The 25,722-nt window shown below is 44.3% G+C and overlaps 1 protein-coding gene across 2 annotated transcripts in view; it reads left to right on the plus strand.

Moving 5' to 3' along the window:
* LOC310675562 (uncharacterized protein) overlaps positions 1–25,722 on the plus strand; it is a 98,315-nt gene that overhangs the window by 51,118 nt on the left and 21,475 nt on the right. The window contains exon 5 of one of the 2 annotated variants that reach the window (XM_083436412.1): positions 5,934–6,060. The exons of the other annotated variant lie outside the window; for it this stretch is intronic. Within the exon in view, the coding sequence (XP_083292538.1) occupies positions 5,934–6,060 (127 nt within the window). The remainder of the gene's footprint in view (positions 1–5,933; positions 6,061–25,722) is intronic. 2 annotated transcript variants of the gene reach the window in all.

Raw genomic sequence — 25,722 nt, forward strand, 5'->3', positions numbered from 1 at the left:
AAGCGTACATTGAAAGATGGCCGACAGTACCATCTCTCCGGCTCACACGAGGTAATTAAGAGGCTGATATGGGAGTATGCAGCCTCCCTTGTTGCCCCAAGGGAATGGGGAACACTGCCCTTGCCTGCTGTGCCCATAAATCACCCCCGGATTCGAAAGAAGGGGGTGAGGGCACTTGGCACACAGCCCTCGTGTGGGTCGGCTCTCCCTGACACTGTCTCTAATCGCGCAGACTAGTTGCGGGAACTCAAAACAAGAGAATTGGAGAAATAAACGCACATGCTTCAAGAGAAGTCAGGAATGCTTTTATCTACTAATAATCTTACCACTGAGAGAAGAAGATCGGGACGGAGTGACAGAAGGAAGGAACAGAGATAACATCAGAGAACTGCCGACATGTTGGAGATAGAACGGTATGAAAGGGGGGGGGAAGACTTTTTTATTTTATTTTCATGTGAGTACCTAACAATCCTCCCCCTTAAAGAACCGTCTCGACGACCAATTTGTAAGCGGGAGGAAAAATGAACTGTGTGGGAAACATAACATGAATAGAGGTTTTGTATTGTGAAAGATTTGGAAAGAAACGAGATTCTCTTGGTGACGCAGTAAGAAATGTTTTGATGCGGACAGGCAGACCTTGGCTGCAAGATGGATGGAGGAAGAGCCCCTTGGATATCAGGCTAGATCGTAAATTTTAAAGGGTTGCTATCCTCCTGGAAAGACTAAATATGACGCAGCGGGTCTGAAAAGTAAAAGAGCAGACATTTAGATTGTATTTCATCGGCGTGACAAGATGGCGTGTCTGCTCAAACGAAAACATGGACTGTTGGATTTCTGTGAGAGATATACGAGAGAGCATTACAAAGTCCACACAGAGACATAAAAATCAGACTGTTTCTTTCAATCCACTTGTGGAGAAAACTCGGAGGTGACTGAAAAGGAATATGAGTAATGACTAAGATGAGAAGATGGGACTGAAAACATCATTGTAAACAGGAAAGCAGCAGGAATATGGATGACTGGATTCCTGACGATCGTGAAGCATTTCGACTTTATGATGTGTATTGATATAATTTGGATTAATTCGTATGATACGTTTAATTTGGTAAATGGAAACTTAATAAAAATTATATTATTTTTTTTTAAAAAAAGGAAGTTCCCCTGGAATGTCTGCTTTATAAACATTATTTACACAATGGGCCCCATGTGATTGGCTAATTCCAGGATTCACCTGCAGGCAAAATCACTTTTGTGACTTTTGTGACTTGTCCCCACAAAACACTTCATCACAGTTTCTTCCTATCTGCTCAAAGGGCCTCTGCTGCACGATACCAAATGTAAGAATTCACTGATAAATGTATCTATGTACTGGCTCACTGGAAAAACTTCAGAAATTCATATAGACATGTGAGCTCAGCTACTCAGCAGCCCCTCTGCCTGAGGGATAATCCCTCGCATCCTGATACCTGAGTGCCAGACAGGTAGCCATTCCAGAAATAACAAACCCAGATGGAGACAAAAGAGTGTGATTAACTTGGCTGGGAAACAAGGAAATGTAAATATGGTATTTTGTTACACTCAATGGGTGTTTGGTGGAGGGCAAGGGGAAGCATGGGGCAGGGTCCAAGATACTCAGATTACTGCCACCAGACCTCCCCTTTCGCGATGTAACCATGATGTATGAGTGATGTAGTTTGGGGGATGTAACATGGGGATTAGCAGCTAATAAAAGTTTGGGTTCTCTTTTGTTTGGGGCTTCCATCTTGTTCCACCTGGTGGCAGGTGGGAGTCCTGTCGCAACAGTCTTCAAGAAAGACCAAGCCTACTGGCTGCTGTTTTGCTCTGGTATTCCTGGCTGGTGTCCTTGTTTTTTGTCCAAGGGAGCCCTCAGATTTCTCCATTAACAAAACGTACCCAAAGCCTTCAAAATGTGCACTTTCCTGCATTTTGCAGCTCAGCAATTTGTAGTCCCAGGAGAGGCAGGAACAGCGTGTCTTCCTGTTCCTCCCTCACCTGAGACCTGCCTGGATGGAGACCTGAGAGCCACCTCTCAATATCTGGAGGGCTGACCCATGGAAGAGGGAGCCAGCTTGTTTTCTCCTGCCCTAGAGGGGAGCACCCAGAATAAGGGACCCAGAGGACCAGAAAGCAGTTTCTGCTGCCTAAACAGCAGGAAGAACATTCTGACGGGAAGAGCAGCAGAATCCCTTGGGAGATGGCGGACTCGCCTTCTTGGAGGTTTTTAAGCAGAGGTTGGATTCCTGCCTTGCAAGGGGTTGGAATAGATGACCCTTAGGGCTCCCTTCTATCCCTCCCATTCTAGGATGAGGTTCCTTGCTTCCTGCAAACCCCTTTTCCCTGCAACCTCTTCCTCCAGTTTCTGGCCAAGGGAGGGAGCAGATCACAGACCAACCAAGAGCGTCCCCTCAAAATGAGCATCTCTGGGATTCTGCAATGCAGGAGAGAAAAGGCAGAGAGGACTGAGCAGGGTGGACTCGGCTTTGCAAGGGTTAAAGGGAATTGAGCTGCATTCCTAGAGAGGACAGGAAGTAAGGGGGGCCTGGTCCTCCAGAGGAAAAGCCCCTCCCTCCCCTTCCTGCAAGCGGGGGCAGGGTTGATTTCTGCTATTGCAAAGGCTTCATTGTTCTCTTCCAAGGGGATCTGGTGAGTCTCTTCCTCCCCCCCCAGAGGGTGCAGTGGGGAGAAGGTGGGGGTCCCAGGGATGCAGCAGGGGAGGGTGGCTCATGTGGGGGGGGGAGCCCCTGGGAGCAGGGGGTCCTGCCAGGGAGGAGCGAGGTAGCAGGAACTGTCTCCTTCCTTTAGATCTTTGGGGGGGGAGGGGAGGAGGTTACCGCCCCCCTTCCAGAAAAAAAATTATTCAGAGCCCCCTGGGAAATATTGGAGATAGAAGTCTAGCTTCTTTAAATGAGGCTATCAGTAGGACTTCTGTCGTGTGTGACACGGGTCAGCGTCATTGCACAAAAGAGGAAGCATGTATGAATGGTTGCTCCAAAACCTCTTCGTTCCTTTCCCTTCTTTCTTTCTTTCTTTCTTTCTTTCTTTCTTTCTTTCTTTCTTTCTTTCTTTCTGCTTCTACCGCCCCCGTATTGGCAGAGGAGGCCAGCCAAGCAGATCAAGCCAAGCTTTATGAGGAGCTGGGTATGTTTACATGGAAAAGAGAGGAGACAGAGGAGATAGGAGAGCCATGTCACCTGGGGGTAGGATTCCAACCAATGGCTTCAAGCTGCAAGAAAGGAGATTCGGACTCAACACATCTAGTCATTTTTCACGAGGCACCAATGACTCCCTTGTCAATCAGTTCTGACTTCACGCATTGACTGGAAGGAAGGATCAACCAGCCTGAGTCCCCTCGCATTAATCTCTTCGCTTGCCTCCACATTTCCACAATCTCCCTTCTAGAGGCCTCCTCCTCCTCCTCCTCCTCCTCCTCTTCCTCTTTTTTAGAACGATAGCTCAGAGTCTGGGCTGTGGTGCAATCCTACCCAGGTTCCCAGCAAGACCCATCCATGCTTGCTCAGGGAACCTTTTTCTTCTCCTGATATTGTACAACTTTTGTAACAGAACAATGTATTTGCTTTGTAGGGTTTGCTAGAGCTTCTCATTTAGACGGACAGAACTTGGCAGAAGACCAAAAGGTCCCTTCCGATCTCTCAGAGGCTTCCTGAGAGCACAGATGGGTGAGCGAGACTCAGCTGGCCCTGAAGCAGGAAGAGGCCATGCCATCCAAACTGGGAGCTGTGGGGGATTCTGGGAAAACTCTGTGCAGAAGATCCTGGGTGAGGAGGGCACCCTCCGCTCAGAGGTGCAGAGCCAGCAGTGGAGGCAGTTCTGCTACCGGAAGGCCAAAGGACCCCGAGAGGTTTGCAGCCGACTCTACCACTTTTGCAAACAGTGGCTGAAGCCAGAAAGGCACACGAAAGCTGAGATGCTGGACCTGGTGATCTTGGAGCAGTTCCTGGCTGTCCTTCCACCGGAGATGGAGAGCTGGGTGAGGGACTGCGGAGTGGAGACCAGTTCCCAGGCAGTGGCCCTGGCCGAAGGTTTCCTCCTGAGTCAGGCAGAGGAGAGAAAGCAGGTGAGACAGACTTTCTTCTGGATACTCCCAAGGGGCTCCAAACAGGACAGAGAACATCCAAAAATGGTCTGCTGATGGCCCATCCTTTTTCTGGGAATGAGATCTAACATCCTTAAAGTTTCTGTCTTTGTCGTTCTCTTTTTAATATTTCTCATCATTCATTTACTGTTTTGAATCCTTGTTGTTCTTTCAGAAAAGGGATCATTTTGCAGAAATGGACCTGGATTCCTGTGAGGCAGATGAAAGAATGAAGCCAACAAGACCTCCATATTTATCTTTTCATGGGGGCAGAAGTGAAACAGCGGCTGTGGAACCAGATCAGGTCAGGGGAAGCTGCCTTGTGGGGACAGAGGCCGAGGGATGGAGCAATGTCATGGACTGGTTGGGCACAGAGGAATGGTGGGAGGAAGCAGCCAGTGAACCAGGAAACGAAGACGGCTCAGAGCCCAAGGAGTGGAGGTAGAAGAAAGAAGGGCGGTCAGAGGGAGAAGAGGGAAAAGCCTGGGAAGAGGAGGTGTCAGAAGCTGAAGGGGCAACAGGGCTTAGTGAGCTGGGAGACTCTGAGGCAGAATGCAGTGCAGAATCAGAGGCAGAAGAGGAAGGAGGCGAGTGGGAGGAGGGAGGTCGAGATTCAGAGGTGAGTCCGGAGAAGTAGGAGCCACCGGGAGCTCCCTCTCCTTCTGCCAGAAGCCACCCTCCCTGCTTGTCTCTCAGAGCCAGGAAACGTCTGACAATGGAGGAGCAAAGGCAGGCTGCACACTGGATCACTGTTCAGTCGCTTGCCAGAAACCCCAGAGAGAAAGGGACTTGGAAAGCTGTGGGGAGCCAGGGGCCTTCACTCTCGGCGACTGATTTAGTTAAGGAAGACGCTCAGGGAATGAGTTGTTGTTCTCATAAGGCCTGAAACTCAGCCAAGTCTGTGAATATCGTGTTCTTGCTGATAAAGAGTCAACTCCAGCTGTGAAGTGTGGGATTTCCTGCCCGTATAACTCTGTCATACCAGCCTTCTGAATGTTGCCAGTGTTGGCAAACTAGCCCCCTCGGGAGAAGCTGGCCTCTCTCCCAGCTCCCGGAGCTTGTTACCGGTGATCTCCTCTGGCTGGTATCCCCGCAGTCCAGGGAAATCTTGATAGGCGACATTTCACAGCGTGGAAAATGCACACCCCCCCTCCTTGCATACCAGCAAGAGAAAGGAGATAGTCAGAAAGCTATTTACATCCTTTTATTTCTGACTGTTCAGTTGTACAGAAAACATGTCCGATCAGTTCAATCTCCTCCTAGCAAGTGACTCAAACTTCCTTTACAAACGCAACAGGAAGGTCTCATATTACACTGAGAACAAAGCTTTGAGAAATCCCTGGAACATTCTTTCCCATAGCTAGCCACATCGTGTGATGTAAACCCCGAGCTGCCAGTTTGCAGCTGCATTGTATCCATATCGTAACAGCCAGTAGGATTCATCTTCCCCTCTCCATGCCCCCATGAACCCCTTGAATTTGGCTCTAGGGCATTGGAAGGGAACCTCTACAGAACAACTCAGAAGGAGAGGAGAAAGTGGACCCTTTCATCTGGCAAACTGGAATGCTTGCGTAGGCAGAATGATTTGAAAACCAAAAGGTGGAGTACCACCTATTTGCACAAAGACGAATACCCATAGTTAAAATGCAGAATAAAAGAATTCAATTAAAGCATTAAAATAGGTGCCCATAATTAAAATGTGCAGCAAAGCAATCTTATTGAAATAACACTGCAATTAAGAGGAAGGAAACAACAGAGCATTGTGTAGCAGATCATATTTCTGCTGTCTCAGAGGAGGACATTTCCCTTTTTCTTTTAGGGTCCAGTGTGCTTTGAAGACGTCTCTGTCTGTTTCACGGACGAGGAGTGGGCGTTGCTGGATCCTGACCAGAGAGCTCTGCATAAGGACGTCATGGAGGAGAATTGTGGGATCGTGGCCTCTCTTGGTAAGGCTCCCTGTGGGATCGTCCTATCTGCCAGGAAATTCAAGAAATACCTCTATGTGACAAACCTCATATATTTTCACAGAGCTCAACAGCGCCCCCTACAACACCTGGGAACCTAACACCCCCAGAAGAAATAGTAAATTACAGCTTTTTCTGTGAACAATCTTCCTCCAGTTCTGCCTCCTTCTACCACAGTTGGGCTGATTTGAACTGACCAGGCATCTTAAATGTCAGCTTCAGAGTTGTTAGAAAAGATAAGTAGATTCTGTAAGGTTTTCTGTTATTGTTTTTGCTGCTGTCAGTCTTGGGTTGACCAAAGAGACAAATGTCACTGGAGATGGAGGGGATGCCATGAGTGTGCCAAACAACATCTGCCCCAGAGAAGAGCCAGGCTGATTGAATCTCAGGTAGCACTAGCAGTGATGATAATAATAGGAATAATAATAATTTTTATGTATACGCTGACCATCTGGCTGGGTTGCTCCAGCCAATCTGGGAAGCTTCCAACACATATACAGTGGTAGCTCTGGTTGCGAATGGGATCCGATCTGGAGGTCCGGCCAGATCCTGAGGTTTTCGCAACCCGAGGATCACTGTTCTGCACATGCGCATGGGTTTGTCACTTTAATAAGCTGAAGTTTACATAACCAGAGGGTTATGTAACCTGAGGTGCAACGGTATAAACATGAAAAAGTAATAACAACTTCAAACAAAGCAACATTCAACCATCGATTAGAATCCAATAATAATACATTGGATTATTACAAATAACAAAGGTAATGAACACACAGCCAACTGCCTTCTTAACAACAAATTTAATGAGCATTATTTCCTAACTGGGGGCTCCATTTGTTCCTGAGGCTCTAATCCCCTTTTCTCTCCATTGCAGATTGTGATGAATTGGAAATCAAGAACAAAGGTGACCACAACACAATCTGCAGAGTGGAGAAGGCACGTAAAAATTTGGAATGTGGAAAGAGCTGCAGTCAGAGCTCCCATTCCACTTCCCATAAAATAAATTTCTTTCAAAAGAAACCCTATTGGTGCATTGAATGTGGAAAGAGCTTCAGAAAGAGATCTGACCTCACTAATCATCAAAGAATTCATACAGGGGAGAAACCCTATCAGTGCATGGAATGTGGAAAGAGCTTCAGTCAGAGCTGCAGTCTCACTTCCCATCAAAGAAGTCATACAGGGGAGAAACCATATAATTGCTTTGAATGTGGAAAGAGCTTTAGTAAGAGCTGTAATCTCAATACCCATCAAAGAATTCATACAGGGGAGAAACCCTATCAGTGCGTGGAATGTGGAAAGAGCTTCAGGAAGAGCTCCGATCTCACTAGGCATCAGAGAATTCATACAGGGGAGAAACCCTATAGGTGTGTGGAATGTGGAAAGAGCTTCAGTCAGAGCCGCAGTCTCACTTCCCATCGAAGAATTCATACAGGGGAGAAACCCTATCAGTGCGTGGAATGTGGAAAGAGTTTCAGTCACAGCCACAACCTCACTTCCCATCAAAGAATTCATACAGGGGGGAAACCCTATAAGTGCGTGGAATGTGGAAAGAGTTTCATCCAGAGAGCTCATCTGAATACCCATCAAAGAATTCATACAGGGGAGAAACCATATAAATGCTTTGAATGTGGAAAGAGCTTTAGTAAGAGCTGTAATCTCACTTCCCATCAAAGAATTCATACAGGGGAGAATCACGGAATTGTAGAATTGTGGAGCTGGAAGTGAACCCTGGTGCAATCTATTCCTCCCATGTGATGCAGGAATAGCAAGTAAAGCATCCGTGAAAGATGACCATCTAACTTCATTTGAAAACCTTAAAGAATGGAAATTCCAGCACTCCCAAGGGAGTCCTATCCACTACCAGCTCTTGCTGTCAAAAAGTTCTTCCGCATGTTTAGTCAGTCTTGGTTTTTTTTTTAAAAAAAACTTGAAGCCATTGGTTTGTGTCCTACCCTGTGGAGGAGGAAAAAACGAGCTAAAATCGATGCAACAAATAAAAATCTTTCCTTCCCCAGAATTTAAATAATTAACAAAAAATCAGAAAGCGTTCCTTGACTTCCTATCCTCTTTTTCCATGGTTCCTTTTAACTCTGATTTGTTTATTCCGATGTTCTGAAATGCCTCTCAAACGTAGTGTTGTGTCATTTTATTTTAATTCCAGACGTGCAATATTATTGATTATATCCTTCTGAGTTTCTCTTACTGTGGCTAGCTCTGTTTTCATTCTATCTTGATTCTTTGTTATCTCTCAGTTGTCTTCTTTTTTTGGCCAGGGCACAGCCTGACTCCCTCCTTCGGCAATCTTCGCGGAGCTCTGGCCCAATGGTTGCCATTGGTTTGATTTGAATCAATTTTATAATGAATGATTTTAGAGTGTTGTGTTGTGTTTTACTGCTGTAGTGTTTTATTGTTGTTGTTTTTTATAAATAATTTTTATTAATTTACAACAAAAACAAAACAGAACATACATTGTTTTCACATTCAAGTTCAAGTTTTATTGCGGCAAAAGCCAGTAACACTAAACACCACAAGATCAGACAAAGAGAATTCAACAATGGCATCAGAAAAGGAAAAAAAGAAAAAGGATTACACAAGGGAACTTCACATTGTGCCATTCAACAGAAGATATTTACGTTTCCTGATTACCAAAGTGCAGAATTTGGCTACCTCATATGATATTGAGCTTGAGGAGTCTTCCAGAAGGTATTTTCGTAAAATTTCGGAGGAGGATTCCAAATAATGTTGTAGGGGTATTAATTTTGATAAAAGCGGGAAAATAAATTGAACTCGTTTTTCACTATAAAATTTGCAAAATAGAAGGATGTGTGTGACAGATTCTACCTTATTAGACATACAGGGGCAGAGACGTGCATGCATTGGTACCCGTGTGAATTTGTCGTGCAGCACTGCTGAGGGCATTGTCTCAAAGCGGGCTCTAGAAAAAGCCCATCTATAAGCTTCGTTAGTGATGTTAGTTAAGTAAGGGGCAGCTGCAAAATTAGGCCAAGCTTTTAGACATCTATACGTCTCCGGGTATAGGGCGTCTTCTTGTTGTAATTCGACATCGTAAAGTCTCTGAGTGATAATTGCTTTTGCCTTGTTCAGAGTTCCAATAAAGAGATTTTCAGGGTTTAGGCCAATTTGTTTGATCTTGTTGGTTATTTGCAGAAGCCAAGGAGGATAGGGAACTGCGGCCAGGAAGCAAGGTAACAGTCCCTTAGGATTGTAGTGGATTTTCAGCCAGAGGGATATTGCTTGCTCCCAGACTTTTAATTCCACTCTGGGCAGTCCTGCCTCTTGCCTTAAGACTGCATTAGGTGTGCATCTTGGGGTAGCAAATAGTGATCTTAAAAACTTTGATTGAACTGTTTCAAGGGTCTTAAGGTTGGCAGAGGGGCTAATTTGAGAGCCATACAGGAGTTGGGCCAGAGATTTTGCCTGAAAGACTTTTAAGGCCATCGGGAGGAAGCCAGCTCCTTTCCTTCTGAATAATCTAAGGATGGCATTTGCACTTCTTCCTGCTGATATAGCTGATGTAGTCAGGTGTGTTGACAGTTTGGCATTATAGGAGAAGGTAATGCCTAAGTATTGGAAGGTTTTAGTCTGCTCAATGGCGTTTCCCTTTACGCTCCAACTATCTTTCCTGAAGGAACGGTTAAAATGTACAATTTTAGTTTTAGCGAAGTTAATTGCTAACAGTTCAGTGTTACATTGATCACTAAACTTCCCTAAGGCACGTTTCAGACCCACTTTGGTTTGAGAGAGGAGAACCGCGTCATCTGCATACATTAAAACTGGTACTTTTCTGCCGTTAGAGAACACGGGGGGTGGGTTTCAATTTCATGGCAACATGTGACCAGGGAGTTAACATAGATGTTAAATAAAAATGTCGCTAATAGGCATCCTTGTCTGACTCCCCTTTGTACTGGGATTTCTCTAGAGAGTCTACCGTCCTGTGCGAGTCTTATCTGGAGGGTATTATTCTCATGAAGCTTAATCATCAGAAGTAATAACCTTCTGTTAATACCCATATTGGCCAATTTGGCCCAAAGCCTACCCCTGGATACAGAATCAAAAGCTGCCCTTAGGTCCACAAAAGCCGCATACAATGACTTTTTCCAATGTTTCACATACTTATAGACAAAGTAATCTAACACTAAGCAGTGATCTATGGTGGAACGTCCAGATGTAAATCCTGCTTGTTCAATTTCTAGCAAGTCATTATGATCTAACCATTCACATAATTTTAGACATAGATGTTTTGTGTAAAGTTTGCAGATCACATTCAGAAGACTAATTGGTCTGTAATTGGATGGGTCAGAGGGGTTGCCCTTTTTATAGGAACAATTATAGGCAGTCCCCAATCTTTAGGGATTTCAGTTGTCTTATCTATATATGAAAATAGATTTGCAAGAACCGGAGCCCACCAGTTAATTTGCGCTTTCAGAAGTTCAGCAACAATGAAATCACTTCCTGGGGCTTTGCCAGATTTCATTTGTAGAATTAACGAAGTGATTTCAGTTTCAGATGTTGGGGGCCATGGTGTGTCATTATCTAAGGGGATGTTAAGCAGCGCAGAGGGACGATGTTCCCTAAACAGCACTTTATAGTGCTCTTCCCATAAGTTTGCAGGGATTATTGTGCCCTCGTTAGGAGCTTTGGTTTGACTGGAAATAATTTTCCAGAAGTTGGTATTATCTTTTTCTATTGACGCTTTTATGAGGGCCTGCCAAATGAGGGAGTCTGCGGTTCTTTTTTTGGTTTTTAATAACTCTTTGTAGTTCTTTGTAACTCTAATTTAGTGAAAGGGTTAGGATTTTGCTGGAAGGCCTTAAAGCATTCCCTGAGTATAAGTTTTGCCTGGATGCACTCGCGGTCAAACCATTTTTTGTTGGTAGGGGACTCATTGTGGTTAGGTCTCCTGAGTCTTGACAATAACGGTTGGAGTTTTCGGATTAAAGTGTTATAATGGTCAATTGGGGAGGTCTCTTCAGTGTCGTTGGAGGTCAGATCAGCCCAGAGGAGTTGACCTTCCATTGATTGTGTCCAAATGCTAAAATTGTTATTGATATAAGGGGACCATTTAATTCTGGATCTACCTATTTGTTGCAGAACATTAGGATCGGGTATCTGTGGGGCGAGCCCACATCTAAGGGGTTTCCAAAATTCAGTCCTTTTAAGATTTAGGGGTAGATGGTCACTTTTCACATCCAAATTTTCACCAAATCTTTCTTTTCTGGACTTCCTTCAGCTTTTCCGTAAATCTTTCATAGTCCTTATTAGTTTACGCATTTCTTATATTTGTATTGTCATTATTTAAGCCTTTTTTCTCTCTATTCCCTTTAAACAATACCTCTCACGTTTCACAGTGCTGTTTTAAATCCCTCTAGCGTTATTTGGCCCTCACTTATACTCTACAGATAGTCAACAAATTTTCCCCAGTCTTCTGTGAACTTTTGGTCTCTTAAATATCTAATCTTTCTAGTCATCTTATCCAACTCAGCATAGTCTAACAGCTTCCTTCTCCATTCTTCCATTGTCGGTATTTCCTGTTGTTTCCATTTCTGAGCCAGTAACACCCTTGCAGCTGTCACTGCATATTGAAAGAACTTGCTATCCTTTCTCTTTATCTCTTTTCCTAGAATGCCTAACAAAAAGACCTCTGGCTTCTTTGTAAATGTATATTTTAGAATCTTTTTCAATTCATTATATATCATTTCCCAGAAGCCTTTCACTTTCTTACATTCCCACCACATGTGATAAAATGAACCTTCTTTCTCTTTACATTTCCAACACTTATTACATATCTTATACATTTTCGCTAGTTTTACCGGTGTTATATACCATCTGTAAAACATTTTCATAACATTTTCTTTCAATGTCACACATGCTGTAAATTTTAGGTTCTCCTTCCATAGTCTTTCCCAATCTTCAAATTGGATATTATAACCAAAATCTCTGGCCCAATGTATCATTACCGACTTGACTTCCTCGTCTTTCAAATTCCATTCTAACAACAACTTATACATTTTGGACAAAGTTTTAAAATCCTTATTTACTATTTCTGACTGAAATATTGAATCCTTGTCTGCATAACCACATTCTTTAACGTCTTTCCTGAACATTTCATTTGTTTGGTAATAATGCAACCAATCATATACATGTTCTTTTACCTATTCATATGGTTTCATTTTCCATTTCCCTCCTTCTTTAAATAACAGTTGGCCATATGTAACCCAATCACCTCTCATATTAATTTTCTTTACACTCATAACTTCTAGTGGGGATAACCAGTGTGGGACTCTAGGTTCTAATAGGTTTTTATACCTATCCCAAACTTCAATTAAAGGGCCTCGGAAGATGTGGTTCTCAAAACCTTTGTGCACTTTCTTCTTATCTTTCCATAAGTATGCATGCCATCCAAATCTGTTATCGAATCCCTCTAAGTCCAACAGTTCCTTGTTGTCTAATTTTATCCATTCTTTCAACCAGCAAAGGCATGATGCCTCATAATATAATTTCAAATCAGGCAGGGCAAAGCCTCCTCTTTCTCTTACATCTGTTAATAATTTAAATTGAATTCTCGGCTTTTTGCCCTGCCAAATATATCTTGAAATCGCTCTTTGCCATTCTTTAAAAAATCTGATCCCCTTAATGATGGGGATAGTCTGAAATAGAAATAACATTATTGGCAACACGTTCATCTTAATTGTAGATATTCTTCCCCAAAACGATAATTTCATTCTTCCCCACACCTCCAGGTCCTTTCTTATTCCATTCCATACCGGTTCATAGTTGTTCTTGAATAAGTCTATATTTTTTGAGGTTAACCATATTCCTAGATATTTCACCTTTTTAACCACCTCTATCTCAGTTTGGTGTTGCATTATTTCAATTGCACATTGGTCCATATTTTTCACAATCATTTTCATTTTTTTCTTTTTTAATTTAAAACCTGCCACTTCCCCAAACTTCTCCATTTCCTCTAACACTTCTTTAGCAGTATTTGTTGGTTCTTCTATCGTTACCACCAGGTCATCTGCAAATGCTTTAATCTTATATTCGTTTTGACCTATCGTCACTCCTTTTATTTTTCCATTTTGTCTTATCGAATTTAAAAGAACTTCTAACACCGTTATAAATAATAGTGGCAAAAGTGGACATCCCTGTCTTGTTCCTTTAGAAATCTTTAACTCTTCTGTAATTACATTATTTATTATAAGTTTAGTTTTTTGTTCTATATATATTGCCTTTATTCCATTGAAGAATTCTTTACCAACTTCCATGTGTTCTAGATTTTTCAACATAAAGTCCCATGCTATATTATCAAATGCCTTTTCTGCATCCACAAACATCATTGTGGCTTGTTTCTCAATCCTGGCAGACAGATATTCCATAATATTGATTATACTTCTTATATTGTCCTTCATCTGCCTGCCTGGAAGGAAACCCGCCTGATCCTTATGGATAATTCCTTGCAATATTCTTTTCAGTCTCTTCGCAAGTATCCCTGCGAATATTTTATAATCTGTGTTCAACAATGAAATCGGCCTATAATTTTATTTTATTTTATAATTAATTTTTATTCAATTTCCAATAAACATTTTATCCAAATTTAACATTCGCCTTGTACATAAACATCTTTTGGACTTCCCTCAGCCTATCTGACAATTCTCCATATTATCACTGCATCTCACATTTCTTGAATTTATATTGCACTTTACCACTCTTAATCTTAACCTATCTTTCAAACAACATTTCAATCAGTCTTTTTCACAAAGCTTCTTGAAAGCCAACAAGCGTTAGTTGCTCCTCACATACATTTTTGATATATTCTGTAAATTTATTCCAGTCCTCGGAAAATCTCTGATCGCGTTGGTTCCTTATTTTCCCAGTCAATTTGTCCATCTCTGCATAATCCATCAACTTCATTCTCCATTCTTCCTTGGTCGGCATTTCTTCCTGCTTCCATTTCTGGGCCATCAAGATTCTTGCTGCTGTCACTGCATACCTAAATAATTTCACATCATTCCTTCTAATTTCATTCCCTATTATTCCTAATAGAAATGCTTCTGGTTTCCTAATAAAGGTGTATTTCAACATTTTCTTCATCTCATTATAAATCATTTCCCAGAAGCATTTCGCTTTCTTACATTCCCACCACATATGGTAAAATGTTCCCTCTTTTTCTTTACATTTCTAACATTTGTTACAAAGTTTATACATCTTACCAAGTTTCACTGGTGTTACATACCATCTGTACATCATTTTCATTACATTTTCTTTTATTGTAGTGCATGCAGTGAATTTTATTCCCTCTTTCCACAGTTTTATCCAGTGATCAAATTGAATATTATATCCAAAATCTTTGGCCCACTGGATCATAACCAACTTCACTTCCTCGTCTTTAGTATGCCACTCAAGTAATAATTTATACATTTTTGACAAAACTCTAACATCATTATTCAAAATTTCCTGTTGAAACCTTGATTGCTTTTCTTGAAAGCCTCTTTCCGACAATGTCTTTTTAAACATTGCATTTATCTGATGATAATGCAACCAATCATTTACATTTTTCTTCACTTCTTCATATGGTTTTAGTTTCCATTTATTACCTTCTTTTATTATCAAATTCTCATGTAATCCATCTCCCTGACATATTGACCTTTCTCACACTCAAAATCTCCAGTGGTGACAACCAGTATGGAGTTTTAAACTCTAATAGGTTTTTATACCTATTCCAAACCTCCATCAACGGTCCTCTAAAAATGTGGTTTTCATAACCTTTATGCACTCTGTTCTTTTTACACCATAAATACGCGGGCCACCCGAATCTGTTGTCATACCTTTCTAAGTCCAACAATTGTGTGTTTTCTAACTTTATCCATTCTTTCACCCAGCAAAGACACGAAGCTTCATAATATAACTTTAGATCTGGCACGCGGCCTATAATTTTTAACCTGGGTTAAGTCCGAATCCTGTTTTAGTATGAACGTAATATATGCTTCTTTCCATGTTTCTGGGATGTCTCTTTCTTTTAAGATGTTATTGTTGAGAGTAGTGAAGGGTTAACCTTCTGTGCCTTGGAGCTGAGGGGAAGAGCTTACCAGGCAGGATGTGACGTGAACAGCGCTGAAGTATTGTCCCTCTGTGAAGAACCTAGCTGATGGGTTCACGAAGCCACTCTCCTTCCAGAGACATGGAGAGTTTTGCGAAGGTCTAGGTTTGGGACGACCAAGGGTCGATTCTCCCCTCAGACGCGAGGCAAGAGTGGGTGTTGAGAGTAGTGAAGGGTTAACCTGTGCCTCGGAGCTGAGGGGAAGAGCTTACCAGGCAGGATGTGACGTGAACAGCCTGGTATGCAGTCTGTGTTCAGTGGGAACCGAAAGCAGTTAGTTGAACTGCACAGCTCCAGGCAAAGGGAGCAGAGAAAATGCAGTTGCATTCAGATGGATTCTGATCTGTGTACATACGTGTTTTCAGAACAATAAAGAACCTTAAGAAACAGAAGCTGGCATCTCGAAATTCTTCCCTTATCACACGCACGCTGCTGTGCGATTCTGCTGATGATTTTATGACCTACAGAGGCCTGCACAGAGGGAGTGTGCCGGGCGCCATAAAACAATAAATCTGTCCGAGGAGATTTATTGGAAGAGATCGAACTCAATTTACAACAGGTTATGGGAGGTCAGCGCGAAGCGTGTGGAAAAGGGCTTTGAAGCGACTGTGTGCTGAACGTCAGTTTGATCAATTGCCGAGACTACAAAGGCAGATCGGAGAGACTCTGACGGAGGGAACCGATAGCCAGGATGCCCAGTTTGGTGCTCTGAGTGAGTAGAAACCAACAGAAGGGACTGAGAAGGGTGGAAATGGCTCAGGAGGACAGACTTAGCCTGCCATGCCAGAGACTTACCACCAGCACTTGGCTGGAATGGTGCTTCCACGTAGAGCTGGCCTTAGTTGGGGCAAATTTGTGGGGTGCAATACAGCAACCACAGAAAGCAGCTGGAAGCACTGAAGCAGAGCAGCGTGTGCTAGCTTTTCTAGCTGAAAATGTGGATGCACATCTGTTGCCTATTGTCCTGGATGGACAGAAGCCAGAGGCAGCTTGGCTAGCACTCCAAGAGGCTTGTGAAGCAGGAGTGGAAAGCAAAGGCTGAGAAGTGGCTGCATCAGAACAGGAGAGGCAAGATGGCGCCGGATACCCAGCTGGGAGGAGCTGGGAGCAGCCCCCAAGAGGGGGGGCAAAAGGACTGTTCCTGTTTCTGTTCCTGAAACTGTTGCTTGCAATGCTGCTAGAGATGCTGTTGCTGAGCCTGAGAGCTGTTTGGATGCTGAGACGTCGCTGTGTGAGGAGCCTGGAGAGGGGCCAAGAGTTGAGAACCCTAGACCCACCAGAGGGGGTGCAGGAAATCATCCTGGGAGCCCTGGGAGAAGTGTGGGGGGGGCAGTGAGCAGTAAAAGCTCCGAGAAGCCTCTTTCTCCAAAGGCTGCCAAGAGTTGTTTACGCCTAAAGCCTTGCTGTGAGAAGCTAAATGCAACTAGAGGCTTCAAGGCCAGCCACCTGGAGCAAGCAGAGATAAGAGCTGTGGACTTGTGTGGGAATGCGGAGCCAAGTCCAGTCTCCATGGCAACTGAGAGAGTTGCATCTAAGGAAGCTGTGAAGGTCGTGGGCAAGTCTTCCTGCCAGGGGGAGTCTGCTGCCGTGACAACCAGAGAGAACAGCTACAGAAGCCCCAAGGAGGGGGATAGCGAGAAGTTTGTTGCTATGGCGACCCAGGAATGTCAACAACACAACTCTTTAACTGTCATAATTGATACTGGAGCGACCAACACGTTGGTGCCATCTGCTGTTTTTTTGCGAAATTGCAGGAGAGTAAAAACTGCCCAATATGTTACTATTGTGGACGGGTCTCGAAAAAAACTGACCGAAATGGGTTTTTTCTTCTGTCCTTTTCTTAAGCAGGAAGTCAAAGCTTTTGCAGTGCCTGGTTTGACCAATTGTTTGTTAAGTGTGCATGATTTGCTTAAAGAAGGTTTTCAGATTTCTCTTGCAGGTACCAAGTGTGAGTTTTCCAAGGATGGGGAACACGTGTATACAGTGCAAGCTAAAGACAATTTGTTTGCGGTTAATCTGTCTTTTTCCACAGGAGAAGAAGAGGACACCGAAGATGCCAAGGGGCAATGTGTGAATGTAGCGCCTCACAGTGGTTGTTCCCATATTTGGCACCGGCGCTTTGCACATTTGTGTTGGAACCATCTTAAGAAAGCACCAACAGTAACAGAAGGGTGCAAATTTCGGAGTTGTGGGAGATTTTTAGATTGCAATGCATGTAAACAAGCCAAAGTTGTGACAAGCTCCTATCCAAAGTCAGAGAGACAGACCACACAACCCTTTGAATTGATTTATGCAGATTTGTGTGGCCCTATGTCGGTTGAATCATTGGGAAAGTCAAAGTTCTCTCTGCTTCTGATTGATGATTTTTCACGATCCTCTTGGACCTTTGCTTTGAGATCCAAAGCGGAGGTGGCTAAAGTGATCAGGGATTGGATCACAGCAGTGGAGGTAACCTATTCCACCAGAGTGCGAAGTTTTCAAAGTGATAGAGGTTCAGAATTCACTGTTTCTGCTTTGCAGGATTTCTTTAGGGAGAAGGGGATTAGCCACAGGTTGACCGCTCCTTACTCTCCGCAGCAGAATGGCGTGGCAGAGAGAAAGAACAGGACGGTACAAGAAGCAGTGTCTGCGATCCTGTGGGACGCAGGGCTACCCCAAAAGTTTTGGTCTGAAGCTTGGAAATATGTGGTGCATACACAGAACAGAGTATACAACTCTAGTGTGGGGAATACACCTTATTTCTTACTGCATGGGAAGAAGCCAAAGGTTCACTACCTACGTGTGTTTGGTTGTGAGGCCTGGGTGCTCATCCCAAAGGCTCTACGCAAGAAAGGCGAGCCAAGGGCAAAGAGGATGATCTTTGTAGGGTATGAGCCTGGCTCAAAGGCCTGGCGGTTTGCGTACCCAAGTGGCGACCAATCTAGGTTGGTTGTGAGCAATAGTGCTGAGTTCTGTGAACAAGCTGGTTGGGAACGTCTGCACGCTAATCCAGACGTGATTTCACAACAGTTCTATGACTCAGACGGTGAGGAGGAAGAGGTAGTGGTTGCAGGGGACCAAGGTCCAGAGCAACAGAGTCCAAGGCAGGGACAGCTCAGGATCCCTCAGAGGGGGGAACCTAGAACACCTCCTCAGGCAAGTGTCAAGCTTGAGCAAAAGAGTGAGCCTTCTTCACCCGTTGAGCCAGCTGTGAGGCCCAAGAGGTGCAGCAGGTCAGAGGGGGAAGATGCTGAGGTTGAGGAAGAAGCAGCAGGGTCACCAAGATTCACACTGAGGAGATCAGCGAGGACAAGGAGACCTCCTGATCGGTATGAGGCTTCAGGTATCTGGGTAGGTTCAGCCAGATGTGAACCTGATTCCTTTGAGGATATTCAGAGTTTACCTGAGGAAGAAGCAGTTGAGTGGCACAAGGCAATGGACAAAGAGATGAAGTCCATGAAAGATCTAGGTGTGTTTTCACTCACAGAGTTGCCACCAGGCAAACAGGCTGTAGGTTGCAGGTGGGTTTACCGTTTGAAACCCACGGACACTGGACAACCGCAGTATAAAGCCAGATTAGTTGCTCGTGGATTTTCCCAGAAGAAGGGAATACACTTCACGGAGGTGTATTCGCCAACTTCGTGAGCAGAGACTCTGAGAACGCTTTTAGCTTGTGCAGCACAGAGAGGCTGGAAGGTAAACCACTTTGATGTGGATGTTGCCTACCTGAACTCACTCCCCCCATCAGCAACAGCTATTGCAGCAAGTCTGTCTCTCATTAAGAACAACAGAACAAATCCTCTCCACCTCAGATCCCTGGCAGGTAGAGAACCAAGTTGACTTGCAACCGTTTTGTAAGTCCGATTTAAACTGTTAATTATCATAAAACAGAATATTTCTTCCTGAAGAGGAAAGTTTCTTTGCGCCATCTGCTGGCGTAAGTATTCCATCTCTGTCAAATGCACCTGCACATCCCCACCAGGCCCCAGTCTCATGTTTGTAAGCTTTTCAAAGTGCAGCAGCGCAGTGCCTGCAGCATCCCTTCGATGGATTCTCTGTAGCGCTTCCCAAACCTCGTGCGCGAATTGCAAATCTTCTATATGCACAAGTTGCTCATCAGAGACACACAGAATAATGGCCGACCAGCTTTCACATTCTGAGAATTCCAAGCTGGTGTGGGTGCAGCTGGGACGGGATTTTCAATCACTCCAAATACCCTCTGACTTTGAAGCAGGGCTTTCATTTTCACAGACCATGAGGAATAATTGTCATTAGTTAGGGGAGGTGGATAAGGTAAACCTGCCCCTTTCTTGGCATCCATCTTGAATCCAAGCTTCAGCTTTCAGCTACAAGCTGGAAAACCCAAAAGTCTGTGAGCTGTTTATAGCTGTATTCTACAAGCTGCAAGCTCCTTATCAGCAAGCTATGCTTGCAAAGTCCCTTCCAACAGTGTGTGAGGAGCACGCCTCGCTGAAAAATCTAATAGCTATTTTCAGCCTCTGAGACAAAGTTGCGCTCCGGCTTGCATCCCTTCTAGCCTCTGAAGCTAATTTTCACATAAATCAGCCTGTAAAGTACTCACGACTTGTTGGCAGTCAACGGCAGCTATCAGCTCTCACCCGGAATGCTTGGAATGTGGTATTCTCTCCGCTCTGTTTTAATTCAAAAACAGAAGCCTTTCTGCGAACCGGAGAATGATTCAATCCACGTTCACCATCCAGCCATAAATCAGCAACCGTCAGGGGTCCTTGGAACGTAGCAAAACAACAAACACGTCTCCACCAGCCGTCCTCAGCCGTTACTTTGTAGCCACCATCCGCGTGCTACCACTTACTTGCGCAATCAGAGACCATCGGTTCTGCCACCACTTATTGCAGAGGATGTTTACGATCCATCGACCTCCATCTGCTACCATTTGTTGGCAAACTAGCCCCCTCGGGAGAAGCTGGCCTCTCTCCCAGCTCCCGGAGCTTGTTACCGGTGATCTCCTCTGGCTGGTATCCCCGCAGTCCAGGGAAATCTTGATAGGCGACATTTCACAGCATGGAAAATGCACACCCCCCTCCTTGCATACCAGCAAGAGAAAGGAGATAGTCAGAAAGCTATTTACATCCTTTTATTTCTGACTGTTCAGTTGTACAGAAAACATGTCCGATCAGTTCAATCTCCTCCTAGCAAGTGACTCAAACTTCCTTTACATACGCAACAGGAAGGACTCATATTACACTGAGAACAAAGCTTTGAGAAATCCCTGGAACATTCTTTCCCATAGCTAGCCACATCATGTGATGTAAACACCGAGCTGCCAGTTTGCAGCTGCATTGTATCCATATCGTAACAGCCAGTAGGATTCATCTTCCCCTCTCCATGCCCCCATGAACCCCTTGAATTTGGCTCTAGGGCATTGGAAGGGAACCTCTACAGAACAACTCACGAGGAGAGGAGAAAGTGGACCCTTTCATCTGGCAAACTGGAATGCTTGCGTAGGCAGAATGATTTGAAAACCAAAAGGTGGAGTACCACCTATTTGCACCAAGACGAATACCCATAGTTAAAACGCAGAATAAAAGAATACAATTAAAGCATTAAAATAGGTGCCCATAATTAAAATGTGCAGCAAAGCAATCCTATTGAAATAACACAGCAATTAACAGGAAGGAAACAACAGAGCATTGTGTAGCAGATTATATTTCTGCTGTCTCAGAGGAGGACATTTGCCTTTTTCTTTTAGTGTCCATTGTGCTTTGAAGATGTTGCTGTTCGTTTCACGGATGAGGAGTGGGCGTTGCTGGATCCTGACCAGAGAGCTCTGCATAAGGACGTCATGGAGGATTGTGGGATTGTGGCCTCTCTTGGTAAGGCTCCCTGTGGGATTGTCCTATCTGCCAGGAAATTCAAAAAATACCTCTATGTGGGACATCCGGGTTGGTGCCATCAGTAATGGCGGACTCCCTCTGACTCTTGAGGGACCAGCTCCGCGGAAATCGGGTCTGCACCGCTGCGGCGAAGCGGGGGGCCCTCAAAATCACAGGCGGGTGAAGCCTGTGAACGTGGGACTCGGCAGGCACCCTTTGCGCCCCCCCCAATCTGCAAAGGAACCCAGCTACGGGCTCCGGAGCGAGGCAGGGAGTGTGGCGCGGTGCTGTGAGTCAACTGCTTCTTCCACGAGCGAAGCCGCACAGCTGTTACCGGAGAGCGCTGACTTCTTCTTGTGACAATTCGGACTTAAAAGCAACTACCCGTGAGTAGGAAAAAATTGGGAATAAAGAAGGAAAAAAGGAGATTAATTCGGAACCGAAGTGGGAAGGTTTAAACAGGAAGTCCGCCTCCCGCTTTTTGTAAATAGATCAAAGCAAAGAGACTCTAAGCTAAAAGCCTGAAAGACGTCTGTAAAGGACTATAATCCTAACGTCAAACAAGTGATTTCCCCCCTCCTGGTTGCAGGAGAGGAGGAGGAAAAGGTTGGAACTGTATTTTTCCTGCAAAAAAGAGGATAAGGAGGCTAAAATCCACTGCTTAAAAACCTGGGAACGGACTGCCAATGGACAATAGCAATGCCGTATTGTGAAAAGCGCTAGAGTACTTTTTGACAGCTAACTCTGCAAGAGAGATACAGTGTTTCTGGCTGGCCTCCCCTGGTATCAAAGTAACTGGAAATTAAGTGAAATTGATACTATCGTCCATTTGGTGAATGAGGGACTAAAAAAGACTATTTTTATTAAAGTAACAAGTTTTGATTGATACGGTGTCCTCCTAGTGGAAGCTGGGAATTGCTACAATAACAACTGGGCTGGGGGAACTTTCCACTTCAAAACAAATTCTGGCCGTGGGACCGACCTTGAGCTTTATCTAGAGTGTTATGGCAGAGGGAAAGGAAAGATAGAATTGCTTCAAGAAAAAACAACGAGGTCTGGTAGATCTTTTCGCATGGATATTGGGCAGCAGTGAAGAGCATCAACATCTGGCCCTTCTGTACCATCAGGGGGTGCATTTGCACAACCTAAACCAAAAGGCATGTCAACTGAAGAAGTTTTAGCTGCGGGATTAGCCAAAATTAATGAATCTTTGGATAACCTAACTGCACAAGTAGCTGAAACAAATAAGTTGCTGAAGCATCAGTTAAAATTGACCAAAATACTACAAGTATTAATAATTTGGGACAGAAGGTGAACACTAATACGGAGACTATACAGAAATTATTACAGGAATCTACCTCGACCCAAAAGATGGCTGAAGAAACAAAGGAGATAGCAGTGGCTACAGAAGAAAAGATACCACCGATACACAGACAATTGGAAGACCATAGGTTAATGTTGTCTATGATTGAACTGAAGGAGAAACAAACGAATCTGAGGATCAGGGCTGTACCTGAATTCGAGAAAGATAAGTTGAGTGACTTTCTTATGCAGGAATTTGCAGACTTCTGGAAACTAGACTTGGAGAAGGAAGATAGTGTGTGCATTTAGGCTCGGAAGAGGGGGAAAGAAGAACAAGGTGAGAGATTGTTTGATTACCCTCCGAACAAAACACTCCGCAGTGTTTGCAGGGCAGCGGCTGAAGAAGGAGCCAAAAGGGGTTTCTTGTGTGTGTGATTCTTGTGGCTGATTAGCTGCTTTCCCTGGCAGTTTGAACCATCTTTTAGATTTAGGGGAGCTAGTCTCAAGCCCAACGACACATTCTCAAGATGGAGGGGGAGGGAACAGCTGCAGTCGCCTGCGGTTCCTGCGCAATGTTTGCCATCTTGCCAAAGGTTGCAGGCAGCTTTACGTGCAGCAATTGCATGTTGATTGCCCTCCTAAAAGACAAAGTCCAGCAACTGGAGGAACGTGTAGCTACGCTCCAAAGAATTAGAGAGCTGGAGCTCTTCTTGGAAGCAACAGAGCACACCGTCTCCACCAAGGAGGAGACAAGGGACTCCCCTGAGAAGGAGGCTAGTTCACCAACACAGGAGCCCGATATGTGGAGAAACGTGACTCAAAGAAGTAGGAGGCCCAGGGTTCGCTCTGATTGTCTAGAAATACACAATCGCTTTGAGGTCCTCTCCCCTAGCATGGAAGACGAAGAGCAGACTCCATTTGAGGATCTCTCCCTCATTACAGTCGATCACGTATATGAAGATGAGCAGCAAAGTCAGTCCTCAGGGAATGTGCAGGTGACCTTGGAACGGACCGCTCACGGAAGAACCCTGACCAAACCTAAGAGAAGGCGTGTAGTGGTGATAGGGGATTCCCTACTGAGGGGAACAGAAGCAGTGATCTGTGGGCCTGACAAGATGTCTCGGGAAGTGTGCTGTCTCCCCGGGGCTAAGATCCAAGATGTAACTGAACGACTGCAGGGAATCATAAAACCCACTGACAAATACCCCTTCCTCTTGGTTCATGTGGGAACCAATGACACTGCAAGCAATAGCCTCCAGAAGATCAAAAGAGACTACGAGGCTCTGGGCAGGAAATTGAAGCAATTAAATGCACAAATCGTCATCTCATCTGTCCTCGCAGTTGAACGACGTGGCCCAGGGAGAGAGAGGAAAATAGTGGAAGTAAACAGCTGGCTTCGCAAATGGTGTAAACAGGAACGGTTTGGATTCTTAGATCACGGACTGCAGTTTCTTGAGGATGGACTTCTGGCAAGCGATGGGCTGCACCTCACAACGGTTGGGAGGAATGTTTTTGCCAAAAAACTAAGAAACCTCATCAGGAGGGCTTTAAACTGACTAATGTGGGGGAGGGAGACAGTGCTCCTGAAGGTAGGAGTCTATTAATTGATGAAGATGATCATCCAAATGTCATAGACCAAATGGAGCAAACAGCAAGCAGACCTAGTGGTGGGAGGAAAAAATCCTTAAATAAGAGACACGGGGGAATGACTAATGGACTTCAATGTCTGTACACTAATGCACAAAGCATGGGAAATAAACAAGATGAGCTTGAGCTCTTGGTACAGCAAACTAAATATGACATAAGAGGCATCACTGAAACCTGGTGGGATAAGTCCCACGATTGGAATGTAAAAATGGAGGGATACAATCTATTTCAGAGAAACAGACCAGACAAGAAAGGAGGAGGAGTGGCGTTATATGTCAGGGATGTGTATACCTGTGAAGAGATCCAAGATTTAGAACCTCCAAGCCAAAGTGAGAGCATTTGGGTCAAAATTAAGGGAGAGAAGAATAACAGTGACCTCATTGTGGGAGTTTACTATAGATCCCCAAGCCAAACGGAGGACATAGATGATGCCTTCCTGGAACAGATGGCCAAGCATGCAAAAGGAAGGGAGATAGTAGTAATGGGGGACTTCAATTACCCGGATATTTGTTGGATGTCAAACTCAGCCAAGAGCATAAGGTCAAACAGATTCCTCACTGGCCTTGCAGACAACTTCATTGTCCAGAAAGTGGGAGAAGCAACAAGAGGAACAGCCATTTTAGATCTGGTCCTAACCAATGTCGATGACCTGGTTAATGGGGTAGAAGTGGAAGGATCATTAGGCGCAAGTGATCATGCTCTTCTGAAGTTTACTATACAACGGAAAGGAGCAGCCAAGCATACTAGGACTCAATTTCTTGACTTTAAGAAAGCCGACTTCATAAAACTTAGGGAAGTGCTGGGTGAGATCCCATGGACAGTAATACTAAAAGGGAAGGGAGTTCATGATGGCTGGGAGTTTGTTAAGAGGGAGATAGTAAAAGCACAACTTCAGGCAATACCAATGAGACGGAAACATGGAAGGTGCCTAAAGAAGCCAGGGTGGCTATCTAAAGAACTTTTAACTGAGTTAAGATTAAAAAAGGATGTGTACAAAAAATGGAAAAGGGGGGAAACCACCAAAGAGGAATTCAAACAAATAGCCAGCACATGTAGACACAAAGTCAGAAAAGCTAAAGCACAGAATGAACTCAGGCTTGCTAGAGAGGTTAAAAGCAACAAAAAAGGCTTTTATGGGTATGTTCGTAGCAAAAGGAAGAACAAAGAAACAGTGGGGTCACTCAGAGGAGAAGATGGTGAAATGCAAACAGGGGACACAGAAAGGGCTGAACTCCTCAATGCCTTCTTTGCCTCAGTCTTCTCCGATAAAGAAAACAATGCCCGACCTGAAGAATTTGGAGGAAATGATTCAGCAGAGGAAACACAGCCCAGAATAACTAAGGAGATAGTACAAGAATACTTGGCTAGTTTAGATGTATTCAAGTCTCCAGGGCCAGATGAACTGCATCCAAGAGTATTAAAAGAACTGGCAGATGTGATCTCAGAACCACTGGCAACCATCTTTGAGAATTCCTGGAGAACAGGCGAAGTCCCGGCAGACTGGAGGAGGGCAAATGTTGTCCCTATTTTCAAAAAGGGGAAAAGAGAGGACCCAAATAATTACCGCCCAGTCAGTCTAACATCAATACCAGGGAAGATTCTGGAGCAGATCATTAAGCGAACAATCTGTGAGCACCTAGAAAGGAATGCTGTGATCACCAATAGTCAGCATGGATTTCTGAAAAATAAGTCATGTCAGACTAACCTGATCTCATTTTTTGACAGAATTACAAGCCTGGTAGATGA

Source organism: Podarcis tiliguerta (genome assembly GCF_965153285.1).
Source record: "Podarcis tiliguerta genome assembly, chromosome: 4".
NCBI lineage: Eukaryota > Metazoa > Chordata > Lepidosauria > Squamata > Lacertidae > Podarcis > Podarcis tiliguerta.